This window comes from Brachyistius frenatus, unplaced genomic scaffold (genome assembly GCF_029030835.1).
Source record: "Brachyistius frenatus isolate BFR_SWC_R1_liver_20210118 unplaced genomic scaffold, ASM2903083v1 Contig_8, whole genome shotgun sequence".
Classification (NCBI taxonomy): Eukaryota; Metazoa; Chordata; class Actinopteri; family Embiotocidae; genus Brachyistius; species Brachyistius frenatus.
In genome coordinates, this window is record NW_027210607.1 from 7,399,502 (window position 1) to 7,417,202 (window position 17,701).

The 17,701-nt window shown below is 40.2% G+C and overlaps 1 protein-coding gene across 2 annotated transcripts in view; it reads right to left on the bottom strand.

Annotated features, from left to right (window-relative positions):
- pde10a (phosphodiesterase 10A) overlaps window positions 1-16,029 on the bottom strand; it is a 36,022-nt gene extending 19,993 nt beyond the window's left edge. For both annotated transcript variants that reach the window (XM_069690173.1, XM_069690172.1), the window contains exons 1-2: window positions 15,587-16,029; window positions 5,241-5,372 (exon numbers count right to left, since the gene is read on the bottom strand). In XM_069690173.1, the coding sequence (XP_069546274.1) occupies window positions 5,241-5,372; window positions 15,587-15,650 (196 nt within the window). In that variant the 5' untranslated portion in view covers window positions 15,651-16,029. The remainder of the gene's footprint in view (window positions 1-5,240; window positions 5,373-15,586) is intronic.
- Between the last annotated feature and the right edge of the window lie 1,672 nt (window positions 16,030-17,701).

The following is a 17,701-nucleotide window of genomic DNA, read 5'->3' on the forward strand; positions in this document are numbered from 1 at the left end:
ATGAGTTAAATGATTTGAAGAAGCCTCCAGAAGATAACAGCAGACTGAAGGCGAAGGCCTTTCACAGGAAAAATCTGTCAGTCAGCTGGGTCTAATGTGTGAGATACTTGATGGCCGTTTTATTGACCTGCCGCCACAGATACACAGTCTCCCACAGGACGGTCAGCTAGCAGTGACTCAGCGGTCAATATGTGTCGACCTAGTGGTTGTCCTGCATCGACCTGCTGCATGCAGGATGCGCAGCTGCCAAAAGCAGCAGTCTTCGTCTTCTTCTTCTGTGCCACGCTAACTGTTTACATACAAGCTCGTCCTCTACCTGCTTTTGTACTTTTGCTTTTTTTGTAGTAGCTTAATAGATGGATGGGCAAAGACTTGGATTTTCACTTTTTTTTTTTTTTTTTTTACAGCAGAAATGTTTCGTTTAACACGTAATTTTAGAGTCTTTTTAAACTACACAAGCAAATTTCATGAAGCTGTGCCCACTGGCATAAGAGGCCACCTGCTCCCCCCTGATGGAAAGCCCTGCAGGTGAGACAGCTCTCTTATCACAGTGGTGGGGTATGAGGTTCTGCTACACAAGCACATCTTTGTCTGCTTGCGACTGGCCTCTAAACACATCTGAGAAACAGTATCAGCTGCTTAACAGCTCGGCCCAACTCTTGCCCTCTGGAGTGCAGACCAGAAAGAGACTCACTCTTTTACAAAGTTCTCTATTACGAACCAGGCAGGCAGTCCAACGTGTTGGGAATAGTTTTCTTTGTTGAAGTGATCTATTGACAAAAAACTGGATACCTGATTAATCATTTAAGTTATTGATTATTCAAAAACTAAAATTATGTTCTACTCATTGCCTTTCATGTGTGAAAGTGTTTTTTTTTGGTTTTTTTATCAATACAATATGAAATGGATATTTTAAGGATTTGCTTGGATAAAACAAATAATCAATAAAGTAGTTCATTTTCATTATTTTCCAACATTTTATTGATGAAATGATTTAAAGGGGCATTGTGTTGGATTTAGTGGCAACCAGATTGCAACCACCTGAATACCCCTTGCCTAATCCTCCTCTTCCAAGAGTCTAGAGTGGCTGCGAAACTCACAAAAACATGAAAGCAAACATTTCTGCAAATAAAGCTCCCAAAATCCTACATAATTAACTTGTAATCTGAATGAACAAATTAATCAGAAATTAGAATAATTGTTGCAGTCACAAATGTACAAAGTATAAAAATCCAGAAAGAAGCAGTGCGCATTGTGACACTCCTTTCCTTGAATGAGCAGATATTCCAGACCTGAAAAGCCTCATACAGTCTGACCAACAGACACAGTCGCCACATATACACCACGTGTCTGTGTATAGGCACAAATTAGTAACGAGGGGCCTCTGAATGGGCTCAGCAGAGGGTTTGGGATTTATTAATTACCCCGTGACAGAGTGTGGTGTGAAGTAAACATTGCCAGTGGGACACTGGTCAAGAGAGGTGCGATGGTCAAATGACATTAGCAGGTTTCTGGGAAATTGTGTTCTAGCTGCAGTTAGATTGATCTGCTCTGTAGCACACTGTTATTACACATCGGCTGTGAAAGTCTCATCTTGATACACGAATACAACGGTATGACGCAATAAAATAATAAACAATCATAAAAACCAACAAAATATAACTATAATTCGGTTATTACACCAAGACATATTTGAAATATAGCCATGCAGCCGATTCAGCTCAATAAAAAGTGTGCAAAAGTGTTGGATTTTTTTCAAATTACAGGCTGTAACACAACTTTTGCACGAACGCACTCACACAAACACCCTCGCGTGTACATGTACAGACAAACTGATTTATGTAATCTAATGTTGTCCACCACATGATAAGTGAGAACGAGACTGGCTGCAGGGACTGCTTCCAGGAAGCAGTGGTTATCTCAGTGACGGTCATATGATGACAGGTCCTGCTGCTGCTGCTGCACTCATAAAAAATATAAGATCAATCTGATCTCTGAAAAGTGTCCCTGCAAAAAGGAACACAGAAGTACATCTTCAAAATAAATGACAATACTTTTAGTCAGGACCGGTGTAGACAGGAATGGCTCAGCTTCATTAACAAAAGAGAGTAAAATTGTCAAATATACCCACACATCAGATAAACTGATTCTAGCCATCATTCTAACAGTGACCATTCAGCCTGTTTGATGAACCAGAAATTAGATGCTGGTCATTTGAGTGGATATAACCAATGAGAGGAAGCTACAGAGAGGCTTCAGAGTGGTGCCAAAGTGTCTGCTCACAGTGGTCTAACAGAGGAAGTGGACTGAGTGATATTACTGATGTGATGTAAAGATCAACCCAGAGAGAGACATGTGGCATCATTAGGAAGCTGTCAGGCTGATTACTGATGATTCCAGAGTTACACTGAGCTAATGGCTGAATGTTGTTCAATACCAGAAATATATCAAAGAAAAACACTCGATCAAAAGTATTCGAACAACTTGGTTAAGACCAACTTAGTAAGCTGGTTAAAGTGATGTCACTTGAGACAATTTGTCAAACTACATCTCTGGCACAAAAAGGCTTAATACAACTTTTGTCATATATGCAGTAATACAGCCCAAGACCTGTAAACAGACTCTATTGATGGAGTTCTCCTTTAGGATATCAATAAAGACTGCATTAAAACACATAAGACAGAGAGGGGGATGATAATTTTCACCAGAACATCATTTACTTTGAGCATTTTTAACAAGTGGACTTCAATTTCAAAATAAAAACCAGCAAAATATTAGCTAAGTCATTGGCAAACTTACTTCACTCTGTCTACTTAGTACTTGTACAATGACAGTAAGGATGGATCTAATCAAAATCTAATCTAATCTTAGATGATACAAACAAACAAACAAACAAGTGACAACAACAACAAAAATCACTCTGGCCTTGTACTCCACAGGTCTCTTCCTTCTAATTTCCTGTCATCTCTGTACATTTTACCCTCTAATAGATGCATGCAATTATACATAAATCAATAAACAAAAGGAGACATTTTTTTTTTTTTTTTTTAAGTAAAAGAACCTGTATAGTTCTTTGTTTAACTTATCAGGATGAATATGGGTTGGGATTTAATCAGCCATCCACTGAAAATGATTTTTTTTTTTAAGGACAAAAGTCTTGACACTTTGCAGAATAACATATTGCATGCCCATGTATATATAACCTCCATTGATCAATAAATGGGCAAGTACAGATGATATAATGTTTTGTTTTAATATAATAAGATATTATCTTGATCTAAAACTGTAATTTCATGTTAATATAAAGGCTTGATGTTGCTGTGGTGTATTGTTTCTGCTACTCCACTGTGTTTCTGCAGGGGATCAATAATATTGTGTACTGTTAACCAATTTCCAAAGCATGTTATAGTACTTTAAACAGTCAATGGTTAGCCTGCATTTCTGGAAATTTAAAACGTCCTTGAAACATATAACCCATCATCATGACCATAATATCAGTTTTTTTTGTCAAATTTTATATTATAGCTTTGTGATAATGCAAATGCAGGCTTTTCAAATCAATCATCTCTTGTTTCAGCACAACGATAACTTTGTTTGCTGTGATGGGATACTTGATTCAAACGAGTTTCAAGTCCTGCCAAATAGGTTTTCATACTGCATTGAAATAAATGATAGCCAATGACTGAATAGCAGGGGTGTAAACCCAAAATTTTAAATCCTAAACACTGAGGCAAGGAAAAACAGTCAGCAGTCATGTTCAGTACCATGCAGTTTGTAGTCAACAAAATAATAATTCCTTCAATTATTGAGTCCTCTAAGAGCATGGGAGAACTGGAGTTGTCAATTAATAGCAGAAAAAACTTGACCTTTGCACTGAGAAAATTTTGTTTCATGACTGATGTGATAACTGAAAACTGATTAAATATAAGTACTGAAACAGAGAAATCTCAGAAAAAAGCTTTTCTGCTCTGCGATTAAGTTTTTGTGAATCGGCGCTCTGCTTTGCACAGGCTTCATCTGCTCTGACCTGAACTACAAGGGTGAAATTAGTTATTTTTACTTGGCGGCAGCAAGGAATTATTAACATGACGGCCTCTATTTGATATCTGTCAACCCAAACACACACAAACACATAACTATACTGTATATATACAGTATACAGGATACAGGAAACTGTTTCAAACACAGGTTCCGAGTTGAGAAATTAACGTCTCTACATGGCAGCAACAAACACTACTGTCTGTATACCTTATGTAAAAGCAGCTCCAAAATGTGACAAATCCACCCTCTGCCAGTTTCCTCCTTCAACACACCCACACCCTGAGCCAGCACAACTCCCCCACCACCACCACTACCACCATCATCCCCACCCCTCCCCTGGGCCTCCTTCAGCCGGCTGCATGTCTCTGGAGGTCGCCTCTGACGTCAGCAGCTCGACTGGGCTTAGTGCCAGCCCTGTGGGCCCTTGATGGATGCGGTTGGTCTGAGAAACAGTCCGCTGTGTGTGGAGCGCACGGCACAAACTCAACTTGGTCCGCTCAAACACATCTAATGACCCGTAAAGACCCAACAGGCCCGTTCCCTCTCCCTTTCTTCTGTCTGTCACACACACAGACAATTAAAGGCGACATATGTGAAGATGAGTGATTTGTACAGCAAATGGCCGGGATAATAAACAGAACCCACAGAGGCACACTCCACCTCGGCTCTGGTTATCCCGTGGTCTTTAAGAAAAAGGGTTTCAGTTTTTCAGAGCAATAAAAGTGAACGACTGCCGTGGCTGAAGATATGCAGGACAGCCTGGATTTGTGGTTGACTAATTGGGAACTCATGTGGGATGATGTGAGTTAAAAAGCACAAAATTTTATAGTAAATTACAACTCTGCATCAGTATACTGAAATTGCTCAACAGACGGTGTTACATTAATGCAATTTTTCGTTATATTTTTGTCCTTATTCTTTATTGTAATATTTTATTTACATACCACCTGTGTTTTGTCGTTGTTGTATTTTTCGCACTTTGTATTGTTACTTGTAGTTTCCTCTACCTTTTATTTTTTGATTCTTTGCAACACCACACCAGGACATATTCCTTGTATGTGCAAACTTACATGGTGACAAATCTGATTCGGAAATCTGCTGATCCAATCATTATGTCACAGTGATCCAGAGAGCTGCAGCAGTGTCTCCACGTTTGGTTTGTCTGTCTGTGCATGTGTGTGGTGTGGTGGGTGTTATACCTGCAGGCCTGCTGCTGGTCTTCCTCTTCAGCCATCTGTCCAACGTCTCTGCACTTACACTCTCCAACACAAAGTCGTCCAGCATCTGCGGGTGCAGCGAGAGGTAGGCCTTCACTTTCTCATCTGTCAAGCCTGAAGAACACAGAAACAAAATGTCTTCAGGTTCTTGATTACACAACTTTATTAACGACAAAGCAAATGGTCACAATAAACAATGCTACTGAGAAGATGTTGCACAAAATCATGAATGTATGGAAGATAGAAACATAAGAGGATGGAAATAATGTCTCACTTGGGCCCACAGTGATCTCAAAGGCCAACCAAACAAATGCACCGGCTAGAAACCACCGAAGGTCATTCCCTTCTCTTTACTGTGAGGTGAGAGTGGCAGCAGCAGCGCCTATGTTCCAGCTAAAGCTCTCAGATAGCCGGGCTAGCTCACTTATGTTTACTGTAAAGCTGTATCTCCAGGGACAGGAGCCCCCAACAGAGGCTGCGGGATAAAGGAGGACTCGATTGTGCTTAATAGGCAATTAGGTTCTTGAGAGCTCACTAAGTGCTGCTGTTTACTGTCTTTGTTGTCAGGGAAAAAAGCCATTTGCCAGACCATCGTTGAAGGGAAAGTTGTTTTTAATACACCCGCTGGCATCTGAGAGGCAGTCTCGATGCACTAGGAAACCATCATGTTTAGGTCACTCACGTAAATGGAGTGTGTGTCTAAAACAAAGATTTGGAGCTGTCTACATCCAGACACCAGGCGTCATTTGGTCAACTAAACACTGGGAGCAAATGCAACAAGTAATCATTCCCGGAAAAAGTAATCATATGGTGGAGCTGAATTTACATTTTATGGTTAGGTACACAGCAATCATACGTATTATCAGATAATATTAGAAAGGCTGTTGTATTCAGATGGCCCTGATCGCTTTTATGTTGCCTTCTCACAAAATGTCTGGTTATCAGCAGCATCTGTGTAGACTTCCTTCAAGTATGAATCACAGGAGGACATGCAGTTGGAAGGCATGTGTTCTGCCACCAGACACACACGTATACACACACACACACACACACACACACACACACACACACACACACACACACACACACACACACACACACACACACACACACACACACACACACACACACACACACACACACACACACACACACACACACACACACACACACACACACAGCATGAAAATAAGCAGGGTGCCTGTCAGAAATCCTGTATGAATATCAGGGCAGTGAATGGATACAGACACTTGTGGACGACACAACAGAACATGGAGGATGGCACAGACTCGACTGTTGTGCTAGATGACAAAGTAAAACCACATGCAGGAGACAGAGGCACCAAATTCCACTTCAGCTGCAGATAACCTGTTACATGTCCATAAAAGATTAACTATAACTTTCAATCTGAATTTACAACCACAGAGCTCCTGATTCTGATAAACACTCTGAGCAGCTACCTACAACCTTTGATCTATTCCTCCAGAACAAATCATTTGATCTTCAGTTACGATGGATCATCTGCTCAAAGGGTGTGTGTGTGTGTGTGTGTGTGTGTGTGTGTGTGTGTGTGTGTGTGTGTGTGTGTGTGTGTGTGTGTGTGTGTGTGTGTGTGTGTGTGTGTGTGTAGGTCGAGCAGGCTTATGGTTGCAGGCAAATAAGGCAAACAAAGGTGGGGGGTAAGTTAGCGGGGTGGAGGACGCTGCGGTCTGACGCTGTCCAGACACGAGACACGGCGGAACGCCTCACGAGACTCCTGGCCAGCTCTGACGCACATCGGCAGAATACAGCTTAATAAATCAGAAAAAGTTGTGGGGGGAGGTGGTGGTGGTGGTGTGGGGTTTGGAGAGAGCTGCAGGGGACAGAAAGACACAAGAAGAGGAGTAAAATGGGAGCTCTGCAAAAGACCCTTACGACTTTGTCCTATTTGAAACACAAAGAAGGCACTGTAATAAGTGACACTACAAAAAAAGAGAAACAAGGACGTTGTATAAATTTATGAATACAAGTTTTGTGTTGAAGGACTCAAAAAATTATTTAGCAATCATATGAACAAAAATAGTCAAATGTCCTATTTCCATGGGGCAAGAACAACCAGCATTGATAAGAGTTTTGATATGGGCTTATAATGGTGGATAAAATGGTGCTCCGGGTACATCCCTGGGTTTAATATTAATAGCAGAGAAACTGAAAAGGGGAGTGTGTGAAGCCTTATTGGCAATGAAAGGTCAAACAATGGCTTTCTCATGTTGCCACTGTTTTTCCTGACCTCTAACTAAACCATAAATATTTTCCTTCACCTGCTGGACTTTTAAAAAGTATAAGAAAGCCCTCAAAGAGTGGGAAGCACAATACGATAAATCTGTCAGCTAATCAGTATCGGGCCAATATTTGCAAGGTAGTCTAACAGCTAGTCTTTATTTTTGTTACTGTTAACAAATCACATAAACGTTGTTCTGTTTCTCAGTACTTTTTTGACCTCCATAACCTGTCTGTAGCTGTCAAGCCCATTTATTCCTAATGAAGACATTAATTAAAAAACAAGGTAGAAACATACACGTTTTCATTAAAAAAAAAAAAAAAAGATTAAATATTTCCTTATATAATTGGGCACTTGTATCAATAATTATAAAAACAGGGATAAATACTGCTTTTATTGGTGAATATTTTCAACTGCGGATGAATACACATTTGATGCTCTGGAGAGTATTTCAGGCAGCAAGATGGCAGGTGTTGACTCAAACCAAACAGTGTCCGTGTTCAGTGGACAACATGGAGCAACAATGGCGCTCCTCTGCACTGAGGAATAACCTTTAGTATTTCGTAAATACTGACAATAAAAAAAATATAGACTCTCACATAACTTATCCTTTAAAGCTGTGGATTAATTGAGAAGACATATGACAATATAATGCAACATTACGATACATAACCTAAATGTAGTGCAGAGGACAGGAGATGTTCAACATCCTCTAGAAAAGGTGTAAGAAAGATGTTTGAAAATGTCAAATCAAAGTTACACATTTTCAACATTTTGATGAAATAATTAAAAGATAATTTCAGTGAGTGCAGGCACTTTAAAACAGTTTATGTTTAAATAAATAGATACAGATACAATGCTGTGTCTGCATCTGCTCCAAGCATCACAGATTGTTCAGGTAAAGTCCACTAGTGGCAGTTAGACACATTAAATGAATGAAAAAGTCACTGGCTTATTGGAAAAAGTCAAAAATGTAAATATCATCAATATCTATTAAAGCGCTCTGGAAAAAGAAACCAGAGGAATGACTGGTTTGACCCGACAGCCACTATATTGTAGCTTGATGGTGATTGATGGCATTTTTTTTTCTGAACATTCCTGCTACTTTCTACCGACCTTACAGGCTTTCCCTCTGATTCCTTCTGAAGTCTTTAGAGCCACAGCTCAAGCTAATGTGACCGCAGTGACACTCAGAGCTGTGGGATATGCGTCAGTGTCCTGGGCCTACGACTACAGCGGCTAATCAAAGGTGCAGCCAGATCTGTCCCACATGCTGTGGTCCAGAATGGTTAACCCCACTGGGAACCACATGTGCTCGCTCAATCAGAAGAAAGAGAGGCTGCTGTGGTAGAAGCAATGGCTTGGTCACTGGTTTGACCAGGGATTTTTCTTTTACTTTGTCAAACCTCAGGAAAATGTTCCTTCCCGCTGGGGCCAACGCTGCTGAAGACAATGGCGTCATCATGATAAGCACAAAATATTTTGGATTTCATACAATTAAACATAATGATAGAAAAACATGTCGAACATAAACGACCCAAAATGTACAAACAAGATCATCTTCATCATCATCTTCAATGCTCTTTTTAGATTTTGTCATTTAAAATTTTTCTAAATTTCGAGTCAGTCCAGAGCTGATAGGTCTGCCCTTGTTAACAACATTAAATTGTCTGTATAATGTTGTCTGTGCTAACGTTGCATCGGGGGATAACTTAACGTGTTTATGATTATGCGGGAACAGTGGTTCCCGCATACAGAAGCATTTAGATACTTTAGTTAAGTAAAAGTAGACTAAATGGAAAAGCACACTTTAAAAAAAGCAAAGTATTTCATTTGAAGGCTTATTGACTAAAAGTGCATTATTACAAATTATTATCAACAAAATGTACTTTTAAAAGTATTTGCACCGCAGAAAAATTTCCCTTGTGACTTATTTATTTCTATACAGGAAAACATTCAGTTGTTAATGACGTATGAAGAAGGATTTTATAGTTATTTATAAAGGCTGGTTATCTACTTTATATACAATTAGATCTTTGGCTCCCATTCAAGACGTCAGGCCAATCCAAAGATCACAAATCTGTAAAGTAGTCCTACGATTACTGCTCGAAAAAAGAAACCAAGAAGAAATGTGTTTTGTTTACAAAATCTGAATTTATATTTTGGATTTATGTCTACTTGTTATTTACATGAAACCCTCTGAGGGGTTTACAGAGAAAGTGTCTCTGAATTGTCCCCACTGGACACTGATTTTATTCAGGGTTTACAAACCAAAAAGGTTGTAAACCATTGATGTGGTACTTTATTCATTTATTTTCTGTGTAAAATCTTCATTTGATGTCAGATGAATGTAGTGGAGTAAAAAGTACTATATCTTCCTCGGAAATGTTGTAATGCAGGATGGACAGGAAACAGAATACTCAAGTACAAGTAGCTTAAAAATGTACTTAAATACAGTACGTCAGTAAAAATACTTCCCACCTCTGAGCTTAAGGGAGTTTGAGTCAACTGGCTCATTCAGACGAACACATAGGCTGCAATCAGTTTGTTGTGCAGCATGTTTGCAAGTGGCTGAAACCCAGTTGGCAGAGATTTTGGTGACTGACTCAGACTTGGGCTTCCTGTGTAAAAACTGAAGCCTGAGTTCATGCAGTGAGGTATTGTTGCATAACACTTATCTTGACACCACACCCTGGGACTGGGAAGGGAAGGCCAAAGCAGTCAAAAGTCTGTCTGGGTCTTTGCGCTCTCACATCCAAGTTTCACTAGCAACATGCTCAGATTTGACAGCAAATACATTTACAAATAGCATGGGATGAATATTTTATATGGTGTCAGCAGCAGTTTGTGGTATTAATGTGGAATTTCAGGCTTCAAAAAACACTGAAAAAGCTTCTAAACAGTAAATTCTTGGGAGTAACAATTCAAGTTTATGAGCACTTCTATTAAGGAAATCAATTTGGCATACTCTGATTTTATATGGAAAAGTTAATGGCTTGTAGAGAGCCGATAAACTGCAATTCACTCCATCTCATAATATATTGGGCTTTCAATAAAAAAAATGTTTCATGCTTTATATTATTTTAACAACTCTCAAAGAAATCTGACAGAGTGAGATATCATGTATGTGTCAAAAGTCATAATAAAACACTCTGCAGGTCAGCATTTATCAATGGCATACAAGAGGGAAAACCCAAGAGTATTTCTGCTACTATATCAGTTAAGAGGAAGCTACTTCACTGAATAGGAAAAGAAAAGACACTCCCATGAGGCAAGGCTGCATTTCTTTCTCTGTATCTGCAAGTCTGTCTTAATTTTAACTTTTACATTTTGTCTGAATTAATCATGCAGAGCTTCTCGCTGTCACTGGTTTCAAGCAAAGCCACACTTCATATCACAGAAACCCATGACAATCACAACATGAAATACCAAATAATAGGTTATCTTCAAAGGTTTAAGAGCAGAAACAAATATGAGCAGTTCAAGCCGCAGGGAGATTTTAATTCAGGCAAAACATCTTCCCAAAAGGTTCCATAAATAGAGAGGTTAGTTTGTGGTGTGAAGGTAGAGATTAAGGTTAGAGACTGTTAGGTTGGTAAAGCTGTTGAATGCAACAGACTCTCCACAACAAGTGAAAATGTCTGTTTAACAAGGCTTCTGCATAGAGAGAAAGTTGATGGAAGGAAGTTGCTTACTGTAGTAAAAAAAAAAAGACTTTGTTTGACCTGGGTTCTTGTTTGGGTCAGTTGGCATTTTACATGTTAATTAGATGCAAATGTGGAATATTTGTTAAAATGTTATATATATTGTTTTGCTGTCTTACTGTAAGAATTAGACAATCTTACAAGCATTATCAAATAATATGAGGATTGGTTGATTTTAAAAAATAAATCTTGCTTAAGTAACATTACAAATGTCTGGAGGGACTGCCAACCAACAGTATTGTTTGAATTGAAACAATAAATTCACACACGATATGTTGATAAAGGATAATTTGCAGAGTTGCTAAAAACAACAACCAGCTCCACCCTTTCTCCATCACTCATCTCTTTTTTCCATGATGAAGCAGTTAGCTGTCTGTGCCTGAGCAGAAATGCACGTGTGTCTCCAGCACTCCTGTCAGACGATGTTAAGCAGCAATATCAACAGCAGATGCCGACCCCGGCAGTGCCGATGTTTAGTGAGCAAGATGTTCCTGCTCTGCAACACATAGATGAAAAATGCACATGAGAGAAAAAGGGAAAAGACCACTTCTCTTGAAGCGCACTCCTACTGGCAGAGAGTCAAGGGCAAGCTGCCAAGGTACTACTTTTCACTTTCCTGACATGAGGCTGAGGCAGGAAAGGGGAAGGAGGGGGGGCTGCTGGGTGCGTGCGTCAGCAGGTCCGCCTGGGACTCCCTTGCCAGGAGGTGGGGAGAGCATGTGGTTCTTATCTTATCTATGGGAGGGCTGGAGCACAGCGTCCAACACTGACATTCAGTGAGCGGCAAAGAGCGAACACTGAAAATGAAAACGCTTTGACTCCTCTCCCACTGCTCATCTCATTTAAACGTTGAGCCTGTGCCTGTGAACCAGGGCATGTGCGTGTGTACAGGTGAGCGTGCATGCATACACCTCCTCTACACACACACAAAAAACACATTCCACAGCAGCCGAGGGTGAGGTGACCGGTGAAGCTGAATCAATACACCAGTCAGTGAAAAGGTGTCAAATTAAGAAAATGCTGTTTCACTGTGGACTTGAATGGTAGCCCCATCACTTCCAGAGACACGCCCCCCCACACGGTGACATCAAACTGCGCTGCACAAACATGCAAGCTCACACCTCACACTTCGGGTAGATAGACATAGACACAGAGGGAGATTTCCATGGAAATGTAATTTGCATTATTTCCACTTCCATAGTCCAGGTCATTAGACATAAAGGGTAAGGGCTATAAATGGCAAACTGAGATGTAGATAAGGCATGTCCCTTGATCCACAGCCTAATAGTGTGGTCACATGCAGGCTCTGTAACTGCAGTTACGGACGCACAGCCGTTCAACCCTCGTCTTCAATTCAAGCTATAAAATGAAATATTTCTGGTGCATTCCCTTCAGTGAAATGGAACTGAACGACAGCCAGAGGTGGTAGATCACACATCCTCTAACGTCTTTGATTATTGGCCTCAACAGTTGATGCCTTGCAGTCAGCATCTTGCCTAAACCGGCAGTTTGATGTAGAGCAGCGTCTCCCCCCAAGAGCCACATCAGTAATCAGGGGTCATGTTCCCCACTCCACATCTGGTCTGATTCTGAACTCTGCAGAGGGGGCCAGTGGGGACCCAATAATGAGAACCACAGATCTTTGCATCCTCTCCAGTGCTGTGTTCTTTTATAAGCCTTGACACATGGACAGGTTGTAAAGAAATCGACATGCATGTGGCCTTTTCCCATCCTCTCCGACACCAACCCATGACAAGCCGACGAGGGGTCAATGGATGCCTTGAGGAGAATGTCATCTGTTTCACCGCTCAGATTATGCACTGTGCCCTGGCACTGAGCCAGTCCTGCACAGATTGTGATATGAAAAAGGTTTCAAACTGCATTGCATTACAAGCTAGTTTTCTTTGGCTTGAATTTCCCAAGAGTTTAAATCAACACTGGGAAAAAAAAAAAATCACAAATAGAAACTATGTGCTTTGTCCAGTGTGGAATTATTCATTCAGTTATTGCAATTTCAAACAGACTTTAATTTTCATATTTGAATCATATCAAGCACTACATGTATTTGAATATATAGCGACTGTGCTGGGAGATGTCCTCACTATGAAAGGGAAGGCATGCGGTGGGGCAGGAAATGTCCAGCGTGAGCACTTCCTGCCTGACAATGCAGCCTTCTTCACTGAGTTAAGCAAACCGTCGACAACCAATTGGGTTTGAAAATGCCTGAGAGATCACATTAGGGCTGACCCGGGCTAACCTCCCACACTGACCAGGGCTACCTACAAACAACACACAAATTTCCATGTATATTTTTCTACATAAACCGCTACAATGTCCCAGGGCTAACTCAATGCTCAGAATTAGCAAACCAGGGAGTAAATGAGTCAACATGTTGTCTTGACAAACTAAAGTCTGTCTCTCCAGGGTGGACTGGATTTGCTAGACAGTCTAGCAACCACCACCATTTCAGAAATGACAAATAATGATAGGATAAACATACCATCAGTGTCCAGATAACAAAATATCCCTTTATACAATAAAGTCCTACACTTCCCTGTGTTGGATTAAAGTGATCTATCACATGTCTAATATTTGTAGAAATCAGTCTATGTAAACAGTTCTATAAAAACAAATGGAGCTGCAGATGATGACTCTTATTAGTTCAGAAATTGTGTGTGAATATCCGTGTGTTTTTGTCACCGCCAAGAGCCTTGGAAAAAGTGAAGTCTAAATATTCCTCAATCACAAACCAATCAAAAGGGAAACACACAGTGGGAGGGCAAACTGTGGGTCAAATTAATCCTCCACCCAGATTAATTGACAGTTGTGCAACATTTAAAAAAAAAAAGAAAAGAACAACATAAATGTGAGCCGTGATACTCACACAAACTACGACAGCAGACATGGAAGTGGACAGACCATGATAAACTTTTTCCTCACTTTCTTTAGTGAATGCCTTGTTTATTAAAAAATAGCATAAGCATATCCTATAGTATATTACTTTAAGGGACACTGACGTCCGCAGCCACCCACATCTACTGTTGTTTTGTAAATTCAAAAAGGGTGGAAGCTTTGAGAAATCTGAAATTCTTGTCCTTTTTTGGTCAGCGTGAGGTTAGGATACCTACATACTGTACCTCAATAATACATTCCATGACTGCAGTTTACTGCTATGTGTGTACTTTGGCATCATTCAGCATCCCAGGCCCCAAACTCCTAACTTGTTATTACAGGGTTGCCTCTAAAGTTCACTTGAGGTGCCACTGAAACAACTGCAACCACTGACATTATTCATGTGCCACACAGGCCTTGCAAGTTACAATCACAATAAAGACATCACAATAACTCTTAAAGTTGAAATCCCCGCAGTAGTACTAAGACACAAACCCACATAAAATGCCTATAAAAAAAATATGCAATAACGACTGTAAATTCAGCACTGAGTAGTATTGAAATGCTACGGAAATATATTTTTACTATAAGTAAATATAAGGGATGTTTTCTGTAGTGACAAATTACAAATGCATGCATTAAGGTTTTACCACAGTTTTTTATTATACTGGCACCGATCTCTTATGTATTTATTTATTTCAATAACAGTAATAGTAAACTGAGGGAACCTGCCTCTGACGTTTCATATTTCATATTGTGTTTTCAAAAAAGTTAAAAAATAACAAACTAACATGAAAACATTAATGAATTTTAGTAGGACACTATAGTAGGACACTATTTTTTATTCCAACTCTGGAATAAGAAACCTGTGAATATTATAAGTGAGTATTGTCTTTATGAGAAATATCTTCTTTTTTTGTTTTAAATACTATAGTTATGATAACATAGCAATATCGATCGAAATATTAACCTTGAACTAACATTTCAACAAGAGTATTTTTGAGATTAATTTTCTGGAGGAGCAAACAGGACGCTAGTTACACTCTGTATCCTTATTCAAGCTCGGGCTGGAGACTTCGCTTCGCTTTTGGATGCCATGTCCTGCTTCAGAACTGCTGACTGTTCCCTCTGTGACAGACCAACTCCAGTCTGCGATGGGATTCGTAACCACGGTCTATATATTTTATTCAAAAGGTATGGAGAGACGCGAGGTTCATTTTTTTCTAAATGCAGTACTGACGGGATTTCCAACGGAGTACCCACCCATCTAGTTCAGCTATCAATGTCATTCATAAAGTTGGGTTGACAAATGGGCAAATAACGTACGCCTGCAGGACAAGTTCAAATAATTCATCCCCAATAAGCCCGTGTTTAGCGATCCATTGCAGAGTTACTGGAAGTCAAAGCGGTTTATACTTTTGCGTAAATTGTAGCGAAGATTTTTCTTTTACGCGTTTGTCAAAAATACCTACTTGCACCCAGGAAACAGTCCGTTAACCTTCTGAAACAGCTTGTTGAAGACGGACCATCTTCCATGTCGGATTGTGAGCGCAAAAGGAGAGAGGAGCCACGGAGAAAAGTGCGCCTCTGCAGCTGCAACTTGGTGCGTCTGGGCAAAAACCAAAACTATTCCAGGACGCGTTGAGGTGATGGTGTCCTCAATACTTGAGGCTGTGCACGATTTTGGAAGGGCAAGGGGAGCAGTGTGCTGCCACCACCCCCTCCTCCACCAGCGCTATGACCCAGCACCGCTGGCCGAGGTGTAGCTACAGTCGGTCCGCCTCCTCGGCGTGGTGGCTCCGCTGTGGATGTGCGGCAGCAGCAGACTGAAGGAGCACAGACGTCAACGTATAGACACAGAGAAATGGGAGCACACACACACACACACACACACACACACACACACACACACACACACACACACACACACACACACACACACACACACACACACACGAGGAGAGACGTACGGGAGCGCACCACTGTCAATTCATGCACAGCAATGCTTTCAAATTTTCAAAATAAAAGCCCAAATTTAAGATAGATTAATTTGAGATATTAGGCTACTGCAAAAATGTATTAAGACACACCAACCACAATGGCAGAGAAAAGTGTGTCCAAGATTCTGAAAAAAATAATAATAACAATATTTTCAATTATTCTTTCTACAAACCAATATTTTGAAGGGTCTGTTGTCCTTGTTTCCGGTACTTCGGCGCATTTGACGCGTCTGGGAAGCTCACTCTTAACGCTGCTGAACTGCTGTTCCTGTTCCTGAATTTGGCTGCGTAAAAGGGGCTGAGCCATATGCCCGGCGCTCTCCAGGGACACGCTGTTTCCTGATCCACGACTCAGTGGTCAAGGGGGAGATGGTGACTACCTCCAAATTTACAGCATGAGTGTTCAGCAGAGTGCTTTAGCACACGCAAACTGAGAAAGTGCAGCACAGTGTGTAAAGAAGTCACATTTATGCAACTTGCCGTTTTACCAATGTGCCCTTTAGCAAGGCACCGATTTTCTTCTTGCTCTCAAAGTCTAGAGGAGTTTGACCTTTGATCCCATCAGCAGTGAGAGTTGAAAACAAGGATCGATATGTAGAGTCACTTTGGGCATTACCAAACCAAATTTTATGAATGGCTTGTGTCCAGAGAGCTGCTTCATTCAGTTCAGCCTTTAAACCAGACAAAGTAGTAGCACACACAGTGCAAAGCAGAAAATACAAATAAATGTAAAACATTTCAGCTGACACTTTCATCATCATAACTCAAGAATAGCTCATTGAATAAACTGAAAACACAAAAAATAATGTTTGCATGAATGAAAGTGAGTCAGCAGAGGGACAGACTTAACACTGATTGTACCAAGCTCTAATTCATGCCTTATCAAGCTGGAGATTTTATGTACGGTTCTTTTGTCTGAAGTAAATAAGATTAGGTTTTTCTGTCTTTGTGTGGATCACTGCTCATATTTCAGCCCTTGACTTCAAATATGTGCAGAGACTTGCATTTATGAAGGGAATACATTCAATTGATTAATTTCACCAGGGAAACTCAGTTGTACATTTACATAAATTATAATTGTAAATATTGCCTTGAATTGGTACAGTAAAATAAATCAATGTAGTGGTTACGTTCCTTTAGCAAAGACCCAACTGTGCAAATCCTTGCAAAGACTGCACATCTGCAGTGCCACTGAAATATTTAGACACACTCACTACAATCCTGGAGTAGAGATATAATCCTATAATAATAATTACCAATCCCATAGTGACAGTAATAAAAATAATCAAATTAACCTCAAATTCAGGTCAACCAGATGAACATTTTGCATTCTCGACTCACTGGTGAAGACAATCTGTAGAAAAAAAAACAATGGAAGCTCAATACACAAAGGCACAATAGGAATGATAAACTATCATTTGGCTTCTGCTGTGCAAGGTTAAAATTAGAAAATGGCACAATTAAAATCTTAAACTACAGAATACCCCAGCGCAGTTTTAGATTTTTTTTTCTTCTCCTTTTCTTTTCTTTTTTTCTGATATTTTCAAAATGGCGTGTCACTCAAAGAATTTCTGGATTTGTCTGACG